The sequence below is a fragment of the Neolamprologus brichardi genome, chromosome 9 (genome assembly GCF_056152115.1).
Source record: "Neolamprologus brichardi isolate AB-2024 chromosome 9, ASM5615211v1, whole genome shotgun sequence".
Taxonomy (NCBI): domain Eukaryota; kingdom Metazoa; phylum Chordata; class Actinopteri; order Cichliformes; family Cichlidae; genus Neolamprologus; species Neolamprologus brichardi.
Window position 1 is genome coordinate 35807633 of NC_142112.1, and position 17886 is coordinate 35825518.

Here is a 17886-nt window from a genome sequence, read left to right on the forward strand (position 1 = left end):
TCTTGGACGCCCTGAAGCCTTCTTATCAAGAATTGAACGTCTTTCCTTGAAGTTCTTGATGATCTTATAAATTGTTGATTTAGATGCAATCTTAGTAGCCACAATATTCTCGCCTGTGAAAACATTTTTATGCAACGCAATGATGGCTGCACGCGTTTCTTTGCAGGTTAACAATGGAAGAACAATGATTTCAAGCATCACCCTCCATTTAACATGTCAGGTCTGCCATTCTAACACAATCAGCCTGACATGATGATCTCCAGCCTTGTGCTCGTCAACATTCTCACCTGAGTTAAGAAGACGATTACTGAAATGGTCTCAGCAGGTCCTTTAATGACAGCAATGAAGTGCAGTGGTAAGGGGTTTTTTGGGATTAAGTTCATTTTCATGGCAAAGAAGGACGATGCAATTCATCTGATCACTCTTCATAACATTCTGGAGTGTATGCAAAATGCTATTATAAAAACTTAAGCAGCAACTTTTCCAATTTGCAATATTTATGTAATTCTCACCACAGCTGTATACTCTTGAAGGAATCACATCCTGACTCACTATTGATCACATCTGGACGTTCACTCGGAGACTCTGCTTCAGTTATAAATATACTGGGTGCCCCCATCAGCTCATTAAAGGGGGTACCCATGAAAACCATTCATGGTGTTTTCAAGAGAATTAAAATATTTTAGTCGGCTTTCTACAGTTTTACATTTCAGTTATTTCATATGAATATGTCTGTTTAATGTGAGGTAGATGTGGACACTGACTTTGTTGCTCCTTGGCTGTTATGGTACAGTGCAGCTTTTTGAGTTTATTATCTAACACTTAATGAAAACACTTATTCAAAAAATAGTTTTGTTTATAATTATTTTTTTATTATATTTTGTTGTATATATATTTTTGTCAAATACAGTATGTTTCACACTTTCAGGTCTGGTCTCTGTTGTTGATTATGTTCTATAGATTTAAATAGCTTAGACTTTTATTTTTTGTATCACCACCTGGTAAATCAGTCCAACTGTAATCCAAGTGTGATTTTGGAGGAAAGACAGACAGTGTTTTTGTTTATCAAATCAAATCACTTTTATTGTCACATCACATGTGCAGGTACACGGGTACATTACATGCGAGTGAAATTCTTGTGTGCGAGCTTCACAAGCAACAGAGTTGTGCAAAAATACAATAAAATAAAACAAGCAAAATATAAGGATGGCTAAATCTGAATAAGGATGGCTAAATCTGAATAAGGATGGCTAAATCTTTTCCTTGGATAAAGCTCGATGTCAAGCAAACAACTACGGGATACAACTGAAATACTTATTCACAACATCTTAATTATATACGTAAAATAAGACAACCGAAACATGTCGAACCCCAGAAGCAGGTACTATTTAATATACAAAACCTGAGATACACATGAAAGGCTGCTGAACACGGATGCACAGCAGACGAGGAGGAGCTCGGTGGATAGATTCATGTTTATATAACTGCTCGATCATATATTAAGTCAGAAGTAGGACTTCACTTTCCAAGGATCAGGTCTCCAGAGGAAACGCCTCACTCCAGCTGACAGAGGTGAACATTCAGGATGAGGGGAGATACCAGTGCCACACCAGCACCATCAGTGAAATGTTCATCATCCTGAATGTGGACGGTAACAAAACTCTTTTTAAAAAGAGAGGAAAAACTAAAGCTGCCACATTTACAACCTACGCAAGAAATTGAACCACAAACAACATATTGAACCCGTATTATCAACTAAATAATTATAATAGTCTGAGTTGTTACTACAATACCTAATCAGTGATGTGGTTATTCAGCATTGTCATTCCCAAATCATATGACCTCTGACCTTTGACTTATAGTTGTTAAAGTGTGTCAGAGGAATTCAGCTGAGAGCCAAAGGGACTTTCTGAGGTTTGAAGCCCCGAGGCCTGTCTGTGACACCAGGACTGATCCAGAGTCATTTTTATAACACTTCAAATACATAAAGAAAACATGACATGTTACATCACTAATCATTATCTGTATTTAGAAATGCTTTGTCAAAACACTAAGACAAATGTTATATTTTACTGTGGTCTGAGATTCAGATTCAATTTTCAGAAAAGGAAAATTGTGACAAGAAAATCTCTTTCTGACTTCTTTAGAAATATATTTTTCTTTTGGTTTTTTCTTCTTTTTTCCAGCTCCAGTCCGTAAAGTTAATCTCCAACAAGTAGGACAAAGGATCACCTGCAGCTCAGACGGGATCTACCCTCAACCTGAGCTCACCTGGTCCACCAGCCCTTCATCCAGCATCACCAATAACAACACAACAGCCCATCAGACTGAGCAGCAGCTTTACAGCATCAGCAGTTCTCTGATACTTCCAAACAGTGACATGGATCTATATTACATCTGTGCAGTCAGCACTTGCAGACACAGGAAGAGAGCAACCTTCAGAAAAAGAGATTATACATCCATCCATCCAGTGGAACATTTTCATCAGATGTTTACAGGAGATTCGATCTGAACTCTGTGGAGCCTGATCTCAAGGGTTTTAAGTCTGACACTGAAACCAGAGGATCTTTCTGTCTCTTCAGATTCACTGTGATCCAGTGATGGGAGTGATTTCAGCCCTGAGTGATCACGCTGATGTTTGCACAGAGCAGACAATGAGGTGAATGTTTGGGCACATTGGTAACAGTGAAACAGTTTATTAGTAACGTGGGATCGTTTGTGTTCGGAGTATGAACTGAGATTCCTGAAGCTCTTGTCACACTGATCACAGCTGTAGTTTCCTTCCATGTGTGTACGTTCATGAAGTTTACGATTACCTGATTGTGAGAAGCTTTTGTCACAGTGTCTGCACTTGTATGGTTTCTCTCCTGTGTGGAATCGTTTGTGTGTTTTAAGCTTACTTGCAGTGGTGAAGGATGACCCACACTGATCACAGAGGTGCTTTTTAACCCCACTGTGAATCAGTTCATGTTGTTTTAACTCAGTTGGTGTGGTGAAGCTTCTCCCACATTCTTTGCAGTATTTCAGTTTGTCTCCAGTGTGTCTACGTTGATGTGTTTTTAGGGAGCCTTGCCAATTGAAAGTTTTTCCACAGAGGTCACAATGAAAGTCTTTCCCACCACCACAGTGATGACAGGGTTGAGAACTGGATCCATCTGTGTCGCTCTGCTTCTAAACAAAGACACAAAGACAGTGTAAGTCAGTCCTTCAACACTTTTATCCTGAACATCGCCTGAAAGAAAGAGCATCTCTGCAGACGTCCAATTACATTTTACTGTTTCAGTTAACACAGATAACAATATAAATACATACCTCACAGTAGCTGCACTTGTAGAGTCTCTTTCTGGTGTGGATCTGTTGGTGTCGTCTCAGGTGACGCTGAGATTTAAAAGTCTTCTCACACAGGTCACATTTATAAGGTCGTTCCTCAGTGTGGGTAAACATGTGGCGTTGTAACTGCATGTTGGTTATAAACTGTCTGCCACACTGTTCACAGCAGTACACATCATGTCCAGTGTGAATGCGTAGGTGTATATTTCGGCTGTCTATCCGACTGAAGGTTTTTCCACAAATCTCACAGCTGTATGCCTTAATTCCAGAGTGGGTAACTAGATGCTTCTGTAAGCAGCTACTGCGACTAAAAGCTCTGCCACACTGATCACAGCTGTACGCTTTAACTCCACTGTGGATGAGTTTGTGTGTTCTTAGGGAACTTTTCCAGGAAAAAGACTTTCCACACAAATAACAGCTGAACGGTTTCTCTCCAGTGTGGATGACCTGATGCTGTTTTAGTGTAGACTTCACAGTAAAACAAATCCCACACTCGTCACAGATGTATGTTTTCTCTCTCTTTCTTCTGTGAGGTTTGTCGGCCTCCTGAGAGCGCTGACTTCTCGCTCCATGTTGGTCCTGCAGTGATAGAGATACAAACAGAGGCAGTGAGTGAAATGCAGTCGTGTAACAAACTCAACCATCAAACTCCCTCCATTAACACTAGTTTTAAACCTGAAGGTGGAGTGTGGCACCAAACACCTTAAAGGTCTATTACCCCCACCTGCTGGTAGTAGAAACACATTACATCCAACCTGGTGTTAAAAATAATTCATGACTGTTCGAACGTTTCACTGTAGAAAACATTGGATTCACTTTTGATTAAAGGCGATTAAATGTCATTCATTTTCAATCTATATTAATAGCATTTCAATTTGTATGAGCAAAAAAACTCAAAAAAGGGAAAATATACACACTTAATGTGTTTACTGCCTGATATCGGACTACCGTTGTGGTGCTTTGAACGTGTTTTTTGCAGTGATAAACCAATATTAAGTCTGTTCGAACAACAACAATACCAATAATAATAATATTATTAATACTAATTAGAATTATAACAATAATAATAATTATTATTATTATGCATGTCACAGCATGTCTTTTATCCTAACTGCTCTCTGCAGATGGCCCCTCTGTTATTCTGCTGGAGGTTTCTTCCTGTTAAAAGGGAGTTTTTCCTTCCCACTGTCACCAACGTGCTTGCTCATAGGGGGTCATATGATTGTTGGGTTTTTCGTCTGTATGTATTATTGTAGGATCCACATTACAATATTGATTGATTGGTAATTTATTTCAGCATGTGAACAATATACAAGTACATTTAGAAAAGAAAATAAGAAAAGAAAAGAAAATAAGCACCTTGGGGCAACTATTGTTGTGATTTGGTGCTGTATAAATAACACTGAATTGAATTGAAAATTTAATTAATATCACTACTACAACTACTAATAATATTAAAGAACAATAATTGCTTGTGACTTCTTAATGTTTGTAAACACAATTTAAAAATACATAATAAAATGCAACACAGTCATATAACAGGTTGGGAGTATGAGAGTTTTAGACGTGACTGATTATTTGGTGAAACTGTGATATTTTCCTCACCTTCTGTGTTGAGCTCATTGTTTCCTCTGTAGTGACTCAGCTGAGTCCAGATGGCTGAAAATGTTCCTCTGCTGCTCCGTCAGACTCTTCTCCTCCTGCTGATCAGCTGGGACACAAAACAGAACTTTGTTAGGCTCCACACTGCACTGAAGAGTCAAAGTGTCTCATATGTTCATCTGACAACACAAAGTACAAATTTCACTCTGATTGCTTGTAGAAATCTTGTGAGACGTGTTGTGCTGCAAAGTGAGGAAACTCTCTCACTCACTTATACTTCAGGAGGAACTTTGTGACATTGGCTCTAATATTCTAAGCAGCCCTTTACTATGACAGGGCCAGAAAGTCCTATTTGAAGGTTTGGGAGAAGGACCATGTTAAAGGTGGATTGGGGTTTATACACTTTGTTATGATACAGGTAAGGCTGTAAGAGCCTGAGAAGGTGTCCTGAATGAACCTCTAAAACCAGTTTTCAGCTAACGACTCTGCTTCAGTCTGGAAAACAGCAACTACAAGTTTAAAGACTCCATCAACAATTCACACCCAGCAACAGCCTGAACAGCTCCTCCTGTGGTTTCCACAAACAGCGACAGACCTGTTACTCCCCCACCCCACACTTTCCACACCTTCAGCCCCCCAGTCCCACCACCTCCACCATTCCCCAAACTTTGATTCTGTTCATCTGGACGTAGCTTTGGCAGTAGGAGAAACGTTTCGTCACTCATCCAAGTGACTTCTTCAGTCTCAGCTAGAGCTGGGCGATATAAGATTTTTTCATATCACGATATGTTTTTCATTTCAGGCGATAACAATATATATCACGATATAAGCCAAATAACTATATTTGTAAGATTTAAATGTGCCGTTGCTCACAAGTAAAATGTGAAATAATCAGAAGCTTGTTTTGATTTATATATTTATTTCCCATAATAAGTTCAGCAGGGTAGATGTACTTAAGGAACATGAGACTTTTTCAGATAAATAAAGGCAAATATTGCAAACTACACAAAAGGCAGCTGCTAAAGCGTTTAAGTTTCAAAATAGAACAAACAAAACAGACTAAATTGTCAATTCCACTTAGTAACAAAATATTAATTCTAAAAATAAATCTTAGTTTGTTTTACAGAAGAACAGACAAAATTGACTAACTTTTGTCAATATCAAATAAACTGAGAACTAAAGGGAAATTCTCAATCTCTCCTTGTTGTATAGCTTAGCTTTTCAAACAGTTTTAACAGTTACTTTAGTCTGACAAAAGCCGGATGACGAATTAGCGCTTTCAGTCAGAAATTGAGCATGCACCGGTTTATTGTATTTCCAGACTTGCTTTTGGCACAATTTACAGTTTACTCTGTTTTTTGTCAGACTTGAAATAGCCGAAATACCTTCACACTACGGAACTTCTCTGGCTCTTCCTTTCGACAATCTCTCCGGCATTGGAACCATCATCTGTTTTCTCTTCGGTAACCTTCGGTCACGCTCTCGGTTGATTTTTCTCTAGTCGGCACACTCATTGCCTCCATTACCCGGGCGACACGGTGGCTGGCTGCTTCCCAAACAAATACACATGTGCGGCTTGGCACTTGTGCTGTACGTAACAAGTCACGTGACGCTGCGGCTGTGATTGGTTCGGCTCTGCACTACATAATTTGGATTGGCTGTTCTTCTTTTTTTTTTAACAGGACAAGAGCGGTGAGGTCTATCGCAATAGTTTAATTTTTCTATCGAGAAAAAGTTATTTCGCAATACATATCGTTATCGTTCTATCGCCCAGCTCTAGTCTCAGCTGAATGCAGGTTTCCCCAATTTTCAACAGTACATTTGCATAATGACTGAAACTAGAACCACTGAAGGAACAATGGGCTGGGAGGTCAGTTATTGAGCATTAATATGCAAATTCTCATGATCATTGATCAAATGCTGTGATTGCAGCGACTCCTCAACTCTCTGTGAATGGTACTCATGGCCATTGATCAGCGATCTTTGATTAATGAGCTCTGATCAGTGGTTTCAGTGCTTTCCTTCCTGCTTTGTCTGCAGCTGTGTTTGACACAGGAAAGACATTATTACATTCTTCACACTCTCCTGCACATTAACCACCACAATATATTTTTATTCTCTGTACTTTCAAATATGAACACTGTTTACTTTCATCTCTGTTTCATTAGTTTTTGTTAACATCTTCCTGTGCATCACTTTACAGCAGCCACACTCATTATAATGAGACTTTGTAGGAGTTCACTTCCTGTCATGTGTTCATCCACAGCAGCTGGACAATAAAGTTTATTGTGACCCTGATACTGCAGCAGATCGCTCTCATCCATTTCCTGTTATCACTTCAAATAGAATTGAGGTTGTAGAGGTTTGGTGCATGCAGGAAAACAGCTGCAGGGACAATGAAAAGACTTTTCTGCTCCAACTTCTCCCAGCATGCTGAGCTAATGATTAGTTGGTGTTTTTCTCCAAACACTCTCTCACTCTTCTCTCAACGTGTTCACAATAAACTGTGAACAGACACCGAGGAGAGCAGCAGAAGACCTCATTCAGGAGCTAAACTCAACATGAACTGAACTCACAGTAAAGTTAGCTCGGTGCTTACCTTTAGATGAGCCCACAAACCGAGAGAAACTCCGTGATGAAGCTGGAACTCTTTCCAAACACAGGAAACAGATCAGGGAGCAGAGACCCACGTGGTTCACGCTGATCTCAGCTACGATCCAGGAGACAAGGGTGGGCAGATCGATGCAGATATCGATCCAAACGTTGGTACTAGTTTATTCTCTTTGAATGAAAAAGCAGCTCTCTGTGCAAACGCCTCCCCTCGTGGAACATCCTCACTTTGCTCCGCCCTCTTCTTCTACTTCTTTATATCGTTCATTGGCGCTTGTCAAACAACAACATGGTGCATTACCGCCACCAACTGGTGTGGAGTGTGAACTGGAACATCGACCAGCAACAATTTACTCTCTTTTAAAAACCGGAAAAAGGCCTGATAACTTTCACTTCTTGAGTCATTTTGCAGTAAATCAATAAGATCCAGTTTCATTTTTATGTTACTGAGGTTTTGGATCAGTTACCTTCTCACAGTGTAATATAACATGTTCTATAGTTTCCTCTTTTTGAATGATTTGAATGGAGGTTATAATCCACCATCACTGAACTGAAATGAATCTCTAATTTGAGTGTATTTTATTGTGCAGGCTGAGTTTGATTAGATTTTTTTAGAGGTTATATTAATGTCATTAAATAGTTTTTTATTTTTTAATAATTCATGTATGTATTTCCTTTTATATACAGCACTAATTTACAATGGGAGTTTCCAAGGTGTGTTATTGCAGGGTAAATGTCATCTAGAGATTTGTAAACATATTCTAATAATATCTTTTAACAGGAGTGACTGATTTTAAAAATGGGATTCTTTATGTCTGTGTAATATTTCATTAATCTCTGTTACTCTGTTATTTCTCTCCATACTCAACCTTCTAAAACCCTTCTAAAAAATGAATGAGTTTGTACAACTTTTGTCTTACTCAAATTGTATAGAAGTATTGTGTTGTATAGCTGGAGACAGCGTTTATACCGCTGTCTGCTTTGGTCGCAAAGCCATCATGGACCTCTGTGGAGATCCAGCTTTATTTAGATTCAGTTAAAATCAAGGCACTCGAAAAGATCCTCTGGAAAAGAGTAATATTCTTGGAAAAGAGTTTAATAAACATAATTATATGGGCAGTAAGAAATTACACACAGAATATAGCGAGACAGTTAGCAGAAAGCAAAGTGAAGCGAACCCCATGGTGAAGAGCCTTTAAGCACAAACATAACGAATTTGCAAAGGGATAACAAACAGTCATTATAATTCATCACACATTGAAATATCAGACAAATCAACAATACAGCTCTTCCAAATAGTGGCCCATTAATATTATGCTGAACACAGTCCAAAAGATTCAATAAGTCACATCAGTCTCTACTGTCTGTCTACTGTTTACTATAACAGCCAAGTAACTAACAAAGGTAAACAGCAGTTTTCTCAATCCCTACTAATGAATGTTATCTTGTTTCAGGACAATACCAGGTAAGCAGATGTGTCATTTTTTCTGGGATTTCACACAACCCAGGAAAAATAATTAATACATAATAGGCTTGGAGTGACAATATGAATCATAATCAAGCAGCCCGCCCCCTCCCCTTTCGACAGGTTGCGTGTGAGACTTCAACACAGCAGCAAACAGGCGCACCGAGGGCCCTCACACTCAGTTTTTACATATATGCTGTCAACGTTAACGCTGTCATCAAGATTGACACAATTACAATTTTTAACCCATCTGGAGCGCAGAATGCACGAACTTTGGACAAACGGTCCAAAATGCATTGACAGAGACATTTCAGGGATTTTGAGTCATTCTGCACTCCAGAACGGATTGTGTAAAAAATTTTAATCACGTAATCGTGATGTCAGCATTGACATTAAGTTTAACCCTCAAACCAGAAAAGGATCTTTCTGTCTCTTCAGATTCACTTTGATGGGAGTGATTTCAGCCCTGAGTGATCACACTGATGTTTGGACAGAGCAGATAATGAAGTGAATGTTTGGGCACATTGGTAACAGTGAAACAGTTTATTAGTAACGTGGGATCGTTTGTGTTCGGAGTATGAACTGAGATTCCTGAAGCTCTTGTCACACTGGTCAGAGCTGTAGTTTCCTTCCATGTGTGCACATTCATGAAAAATACGATTACCTGATTGTGAGAAGCTTTTGTCACAGTGTCTGCACTTAAATGGTTTCTCTCCTGTGTGGACTTGTTTGTGTGTTTTAAGCTGACCTGCAGTAATGAAGGATGACCCACACTGATCACAGAGGTGCTTTTTAACCCCACTGTGAATCAGTTCATGGCGTTTTAATCTACTTGATGTGGTGAACATTTTCCCACATTCTTTACAGTATTTCAGTTTGTCTCCAGTGTGTCTACGTTGATGTACTTTTAAGGTGTATTGGTGACTGAAAGTTTTTCCACAAAGGTCACAACGAAAGTCTTTCCCACCAACACAGTAATGACAGGGTTGAGAACTGGATCCATCTGTGTCGCTCTGCTTCTAAACAAAGACACAAAGACAGTGTAAGTCAGTCCTTCAACATTTTTATCCTGAACGTCGCCTGAAATAAAGAGCATCTCTGCAGACGTCCAATTACATTTTACTGTTTCAGTTAACACACTCAGTTTACTGGGCTGCAATAACTACAATACTACCACCATAATACTACAGTAATACTAAAATCATAACTGAAATGAAAATCTGAATAATCACTCAGAGCTGCTTTTCCATGCAGTAGAATTGCTAACATGCTAACACAATTTAATGAGCAGAGTTGTTCCAAACAGTCAGGCTAAAATGACAAGATAAAAATATAAATACATACCTCACAGTAACTGCACTTGAGTCTCTTTCTGGTGTGGATCTGTTGGTGTTCTCTCAGGTAACGTGGAGATTTAAAAGTCTTCTCACACAGGTCACATTTATAAGGTCTCTCCTCAGTGTGGGTAAACATGTGTTGTTGTAACTTTGCATGTGTTGTAAGCTGTTTGCCACACTGATCACAGCAGTACACATCATGTCCGGTGTGAATGCGTAGGTGTCTATTTCGATTCCGCATATGGCTGAAAGTTTTTCCACAGATGTCACAGCTGTATGCCTTAATTCCAGAGTGGGTAACTAGATGACTCTGTAAGCTGCTACTGTGAGTAAAAGCTCTGCCACACTGATCACAGCTGTACGCTTTAACTCCACTGTGGATGAGTTGGTGTTGTTTTAGAGCATCCTTCCAGGAAAAAGACTTTCCACACAAGTCACAGCTGAACGGTTTCTCTCCAGTGTGGATGACCTGATGAAGTTTTAGTGAAGCCTTCCTAGTAAACTCTTTTCCACATTCATCACAGCTGTATGTTTTCTCTCTCTTTCTTCTGTGAGGTTTGTCGGCCTCCTGAGAGCGCTGACTTCTCGCTCCATGTTGGTCCTGCAGTGACAGAGATACAAACAGAGCCAGTGAGTGAAATGCAGTCGTGGAACAAACTCAACCTTCAAACTCCTTCCATTAACACTAGTTTTAAACCTGAAGGTGGAGTGTGGCACCAAACACCTTAAATGTCTCTTATCCCCACCTGCTGGTAGTAGAAACACATTACATCCAACCTGGTGCTAAAAATAATTCATGACTGTTCAAACACTCTAAAATCATGCCCATCCTTCCTGCTGTACACTAATATTAAGACTAGCATGCTAACACACTCAGAAAAGTAATAAATGTTTACCAGGTCTATACTTTTTTATATTTCCCGTTGCTGTTTCCTATTAGATATTTTTTTATAATTTTCTAAATTATTAAATCCAATGTAACAGTTACTAGCTTGGTTGAGTGAAGGAGAATGTCAGAGTCGGATTGTAACCTGGGGAATTTTTTACTTTTAGTCCCTACATCCCTACATATCACATAGATATCTGTATTTTCTACAACTTACATTTACAAAACAGGCTTTTTACTTTTGGTTTAAGGCATTTGCGGGGAGATATTTCATCACTGCAGGCATCAAAAATCAAACCGATCTGAGCCTAAACAGTAACACATGAAAGCTAAGATGAAGATGAAAGAGGCAAAACTGTGTGACATAGTCAGGGGTTAAAATGGGCTGGTGGGGTCCCCCCCCCACTTGCACAGCAATAAACAACTACAGGTGCTCATAAGGCAGCTGTTGTTGTGACACTGAATTCAATTGAAAATGTAATTAATACTACTACTAATAATAAAGAATAATAATTGCTTGTGACTTCTTAATGTTTTTCTAAATATAATTGAAAAATACATAGTATATAAAAAAATACAACACAGTCATATAACAGGTTGGGAGTATGAGAGTTTTAGACGTGACTGATTATTTGGTGAAACTGTGATATTTTCCTCACCTTCTGTGTTGAGCTCATTGTTTCCTCTGTAGTGACTCAGCTGAGTCCAGATGGCTGAAAATGTTCCTCTGCTGCTCCGTCAGACTCTTCTCCTCCTGCTGATCAGCTGGGACACAAAACAGATCTTTGTTAGGCTCCACACTGCACTGAAGAGTCAAAGTGTCTCATATGTTCATCTGACAACACAAAGTACAAATTTCACTCTGATTGCTTGTAGAAATCTTGTGAGACGTGTTGTGCTGCAAAGTGAGGAAACTCTCTCACTCACTTATACTTCAAGAGGAACTTTGTGACATTGGCTCTAATATTCAAAGCAGCCCTTTACTATGACAGGGCCAGAAAGTCCTATTTGAAGGTTTGGGAGAAGGACCATGTTAAAGGTGGATTGGGGTTTTTACACTTTGTTATGATACAGGTAAGGCTGTAAGAGCCTGAGAAGGTGTCCTGAATGAACCTCTAAAACCAGTTTTCAGCTAACGACTCTGCTTCAGTCTGGAAAACAGACGTCAAGGCGACAGGTCTGTAGTCATTCAGTCCTGTGATGGTGGGTTTCTTGGGAACAGGGATGATGCTCCAGGGATCTGTTGAAGATGCGATTAAAGATGGGAGCCAGCTGTTCAGCACAGGTTTTGAGGCAGGAGGGTGAGACACCGTCTGGTCCGGGGGCTTTTCTGAGCTTCTGTTTCTGAAATAGTTGGCTCACATCCTCAGTGTGTATTCTGAGTTTCAGGGAGGAGGGGAGGGGGGTGAGAGGTGTGATGGAGGTCGATAAGTCTGGATTGGAGAGGATGGTGGTGGTCTTTGATATTTGCATAATGGCTGAAAAGAGCACCACTGAAGGAACAAAGGGCTGGGAGGTCAGTTATTTGAGCATTAATATGCAAAATCAGTGGTTTCAGTGCTTTCCTTCCTGCTTTGACTGCAGCTGTGTTTGACACAAGAAGACATTATTACATTCTTCACGATTATACTTTATTCTTTTTGGGGGAAGTGCAGCTTTAAACCTTCACATGATTCAAGTCAACCCAACAAATCAATCTGAACGATCACAAGTGGGAAAAACTTCTGTAGATAAAATGAAATAAAACCCAACATTCAATCCACAACATGATTAAAAACATGATTCTCCCAAATCACCAAGAGCTGCACATTAACCACCACAATATATTTTTATTCTCTGTGCTTTCAAATATGAACACTGTTTACTTTCATCTCTGTTTCATTAGTTTTTGTTAACATCTTCCTGTGCATCACTTTACAGCAGTCAGACTCATTAAAATGACACTTTGTAGGAGTTCACTTCCTCTCATGTGTTCATCCACAGCAGCTGGACAATAAAGTTTATTGTGACCCTGACACTGCAGCAGATTGCTCTCATCCATTTCCTGTTATCACTTCAAATAGAAATGAGGCTGTAGAGGTTTGGTGCATGCAGGAAAACAGCTGCAGGGACAATGAAAAGACTTTTCTGCTCCAACTTCTCCCAGCATGCTGAGCTAATGATTAGTTGGTGTTTTTCTCCAAACACTCTCTCACTCTTCTCTCAACATGTTCACAATAAACTGTGAACATGTAACGCTTCCAGCTCTTCAAAAATCACAGACGCTCAGAAAGGTTGGCTTTTCACGATTTATTCCTGCAGAAGACATAAAACACACTCAACAGGTGTCTTCTGATGGTACTAGCAATTGTAGCTCCCTCACAGTGCAAGCGCGCGCTGTCTCGACAGACTTACAATTAACTTTTTAATGAAGAAAAGATGGAAAATAATAATTTCTCCCATTTTTCAGTCTGTCACACTGAACTTGTATACAAAAAAGAAATCTTATGACTAATAAAATACATTTCACAATCGTATAAAACAAAATAACAGGATAACAGAAGTCTCAGTAAACAGTATCACCGGCTAAACATTGCCCTCTAGTGAAAAATTAACGGTAGCGCACTACATTTTCACTTGCTTGTGCTTTACAGACAAGATGACTGTTAACGGCTCACATACCTCCAGAAGACATAAAACACACTCAACAGGTGTCTTCTGATGGTACTAGCAATTGTAGCTCCTACAATGTAAAACAACATCACAAAAAGCACAGAAAAACAGTAAATCAAACACATTTCCTGCTATGCGCAGCAACCACTAGGGGGCTGACAAAAGCTTACTGCCAAAGAGCATAAATACGGCAGAAACACTGTTTAACAGCAACCAGCCTTTGTTTCGGTTACACAGAAACTTTCTAATATCAATATGAACCTATATACATCGACATGTACAACTTATGTAACAACATTCACATCAGAAACCATAAAAATGCCAGGGCCTTTCATTACAGAACTTACCCTCACAGTGCAAGCGCGCGCTGTGAGGATGGAAGCTTTAGCAGCTTCTAAACGTTAGAGTGAGATCCGGTTTCTGGGTTTTCAAAATAAAATATAATAAAAACAATGATAAAATTCACACTTAAAATAATAATTAAGAACAGGTAAGTGCACGTTTTTCTGGTGTATTTTTAACTCCGTTACAAACAGACAGCAGCAGAAGACCTCATTCAGAAGCTAAACTCAACACGAACTGAACTCACAGTAAAGTTAGCTCGGTGCTTACCTTTAGATGAGCCCACAAACCGAGAGAAACTCCGTGATGAAGCTGGAACTCTTTCCAAACACAGGAAACAGATCAGGGAGCAGAGACCCACGTGGTTCACGCTGATCTCAGCTTCGATCCAGGAGACAAGGGTGGGCAGATCGATGCAGATATCGATCCAAACGCTGCTACTTTTTTTTTTTTTCTTTGAATGAAAAAGCAACTCTCTGTGCAAACGCCTCCTCTCGTGGAGCGTCCTCACTTTGCTCCGCCCTCTTCTTCTTCTTTATATCGTTTATTGGTGGTTGTCAAACAACAACATGGTGCATTACCGCCACCAACTGGTGTGGAGTGTGAACTAGAACATCGACCCTCACATCCTCCCAAACAATTTACTCTCTTTTAAAAACTGGTATAATTCCTGATAACTTTCACTTCTTGAGTCCTTTTGCAGTAAATCAATAAGATCCAGTTTCATTTTTATGTTACTGAGGTTTTGGATCAGTTACCTTCTCACAGTGTAATATAACATGTCCTATAGTTTCCTCTTTTTTGAATGATTTGAATGGAGGTTATAATCCACCATCACTGAACTGAAACAAATATCTAAGTAGGAAGTCATCAGTTCAGTTTCTGATCAATTTCAGGGTATTTTATTGTACTGGCGAAGTTGTTTTGATGATTTTAGGTTTCCTTCGTGGTTATATTAATGTTATGAAATTGTATTTTATTTTTTATTAATTCATGTATGTATTTCCTTTTATATATAGCACTAATTTACAATGGGAGTTTCCAAGTTGTGTTATTGCAGGGTAAATGTTATTTAGAGATTTGTAAACATATTCCAATAATATCTTTTAACAGGAGTGACTGATTTTAAAAATGGGATTCTTTATGTCTGTGTAATATTTCATTAATCTCTGTTATTCTGTTATTTCTCTCCATACTCAACCTTGTTTTTGTTTTCCCTATAAAACACAGTTATACATCACATATTATAAATCTGACTTTGATAAATATTTAGATCTTCACACATTTCAGGGTCCAAGTGTGAGTTGACTGAAGTGTTTGTTTTTATCCCCACAACTTCCTAAACATTTTTACTGTAATGCATAAACAGAAACGAAAAATCTAAAACATGATATACAGTGGGGCAAAAAAGTATTTAGTCGGCCACCGATTGTGCAAGTTCCCCCACTTAAAATGATGACAGAGGTCAGTAATTTGCACCAGAGGTACACTTCAACTGTGAGAGACAGAATGTGAAAAAAAAAATCCATGAATTCACATGGTAGGATTTGTAAAGAATTTATTCGTAAATCAGGGTGGAAAATAAGTATTTGGTCAATAACAAAAATACAACTCAATACTTTGTAACATAACCGTTGTTGGCAATAACAGAGGTCAAACGTTTACTATAGGTCTTTACCAGGTTTGCACACACAGTAGCTGGTATTTTGGCCCATTCCTCCATGCAGATCTTCTCAAGAGCAGTGATGTTTTGGGGCTGTCGCCGAGCAACACGGACTTTCAACTCCCGCCACAGATTTTCTATGGGGTTGAGGTCTGGAGACTGGCTAGGCCACTCCAGGACTTTCAAATGTTTCTTACGGAGCCACTCCTTTGTTGCCCGGGCGGTGTGTTTTGGATCATTGTCATGTTGGAAGACCCAGCCTCGTTTCATCTTCAAAGTTCTCACTGATGGAAGGAGGTTTTGGCTCAAAATCTCACGATACTTGGCCCCATTCATTCTGTCCTTAACACGGATCAGTCGTCCTGTCCCCTTGGCAGAAAAACAGCCCCATAGCATGATGTTTCCACCCCCATGCTTCACAGTAGGTATGGTGTTCTTGGGATGCAACTCAGTATTCTTCTTCCTCCAAACACGACGAGTTGAGTTTATACCAAAAAGTTCTACTTTGGTTTCATCTGACCACATGACATTCTCCCAATCCTCTGCTGTATCATCCATGTGCTCTCTGGCAAACTTCAGACGGGCCTGGACATGCACTGGCTTCAGCAGCGGAACACGTCTGGCACTGCGGGATTTGATTCCCTGCCGTTGTAGTGTGTTACTGATGGTGACCTTTGTTACTTTGGTCCCAGCTCTCTGCAGGTCATTCACCAGGTCCCCCCGTGTGGTTCTGGGATCTTTGCTCACCGTTCTCATGATCATTTTGACCCCACGGGATGAGATCTTGCGTGGAGCCCCAGATCGAGGGAGATTATCAGTGGTCTTGTATGTCTTCCATTTTCTGATGATTGCTCCCACAGTTGATTTTTTCACACCAAGCTGCTTGCCTATTGTAGATTCACTCTTCCCAGTCTGGTGCAGGTCTACAATTCTTTTCCTGGTGTCCTTCGAAAGCTCTTTGGTCTTGGCCATGGCGGAGTTTGGAGTCTGACTGGTTGAGGCTGTGGACAGGTGTCTTTTATACAGATGATGAGGTCAAACAGGTGCCATTCATACAGGTAACGAGTGGGGGACAGAAAAGCTTCTTACAGAAGACGTTACAGGTCTGTGAGAGCCAGGGATTTTCCTTGTTTGAGGTGACCAAATACTTATTTTCCACCCTGATTTACGAATAAATTCTTTACAAATCCTACCATGTGAATTCATGGATTTTTTTTTCACATTCTGTCTCTCACAGTTGAAGTGTACCTCTGGTGCAAATTACTGACCTCTGTCATCATTTTAAGTGGGGGAACTTGCACAATCGGTGGCTGACTAAATACTTTTTTGCCCCACTGTATGCATTACTATCTTCAGCCTCTAGGGGTCATTTTTGTTCAGGAAGTACATTCTCCTCCGATAAGCAGCTAAAAGCACTTCTCTAACCAAAGGCTGTAAATAGACAACATAAAAGTTTAGAAACAATAAAACAGAACAGATTCACAGAAGCCACAGTGATGTTAAACATACACCACTGACAGAAAACATTACAGGTGAGTTTCGAAAACAATAACACTAATACAGGGTTAAAGTTTATGAAACTGATGAAAGATTTTATTACCTTTTAAAATACTAGTACTATTTGAAATACAAAACCTGAGAAACACAGAGGAAAGGCTGCTGAACACAGATGCACAGCAGGTGAGGAGGAGCTCGATGGAAATTAGCAAATAATGCTTGAATACAAATTTTGTTTTGCTGGAAAACTGAACAACCCAGCGCATTCAGGAGTTCGAGAACACAGAGCACACAGTCAACACTGAACTCGAGTCTTTACAGTGAGAAAACTCCCACTTTGGAACTAAAAGAACAAAAATGCTTGATTCATTATAATCTCCTTTATTTCCTTTATATTGAAAAATATCAGCTAAAGAGAATAAATAAATTAAATTGCTGCACATTTGGCAGACTAACATTTTAAGATTATTCAAAAAATCAAATTTATATTTTAATAACATTA

General features: G+C 39.4%; 2 protein-coding genes across 6 annotated transcripts in view; both read right to left on the reverse strand.

Moving 5' to 3' along the window:
• LOC148101567 (uncharacterized) overlaps positions 1–17886 on the reverse strand; it is a 161242-nt gene that overhangs the window by 23885 nt on the left and 119471 nt on the right. The gene's annotated exons all lie outside the window — the stretch shown is intronic.
• Positions 2485–17886, reverse strand: part of LOC148101568 (uncharacterized) — an 87234-nt gene continuing 71832 nt past the window's right edge. The window contains exons 1-5 of one of the 5 annotated variants that reach the window (XM_087846455.1): positions 11890–11907; positions 10524–10945; positions 5550–5558; positions 3313–3478; positions 2485–3171 (exon numbers count right to left, since the gene is read on the reverse strand). In XM_087846455.1, coding sequence (XP_087702581.1) covers positions 2485–3171; positions 3313–3478; positions 5550–5558; positions 10524–10945; positions 11890–11907 — 1302 coding nt within the window. Of the gene's footprint in view, positions 3172–3312; positions 3826–5549; positions 5559–10523; positions 10946–11889; positions 11908–17886 lie in introns of those variants that run through there. The other 4 variants (XM_087846451.1, XM_087846452.1, XM_087846454.1 and 1 more) reach the window with 4 other exon arrangements.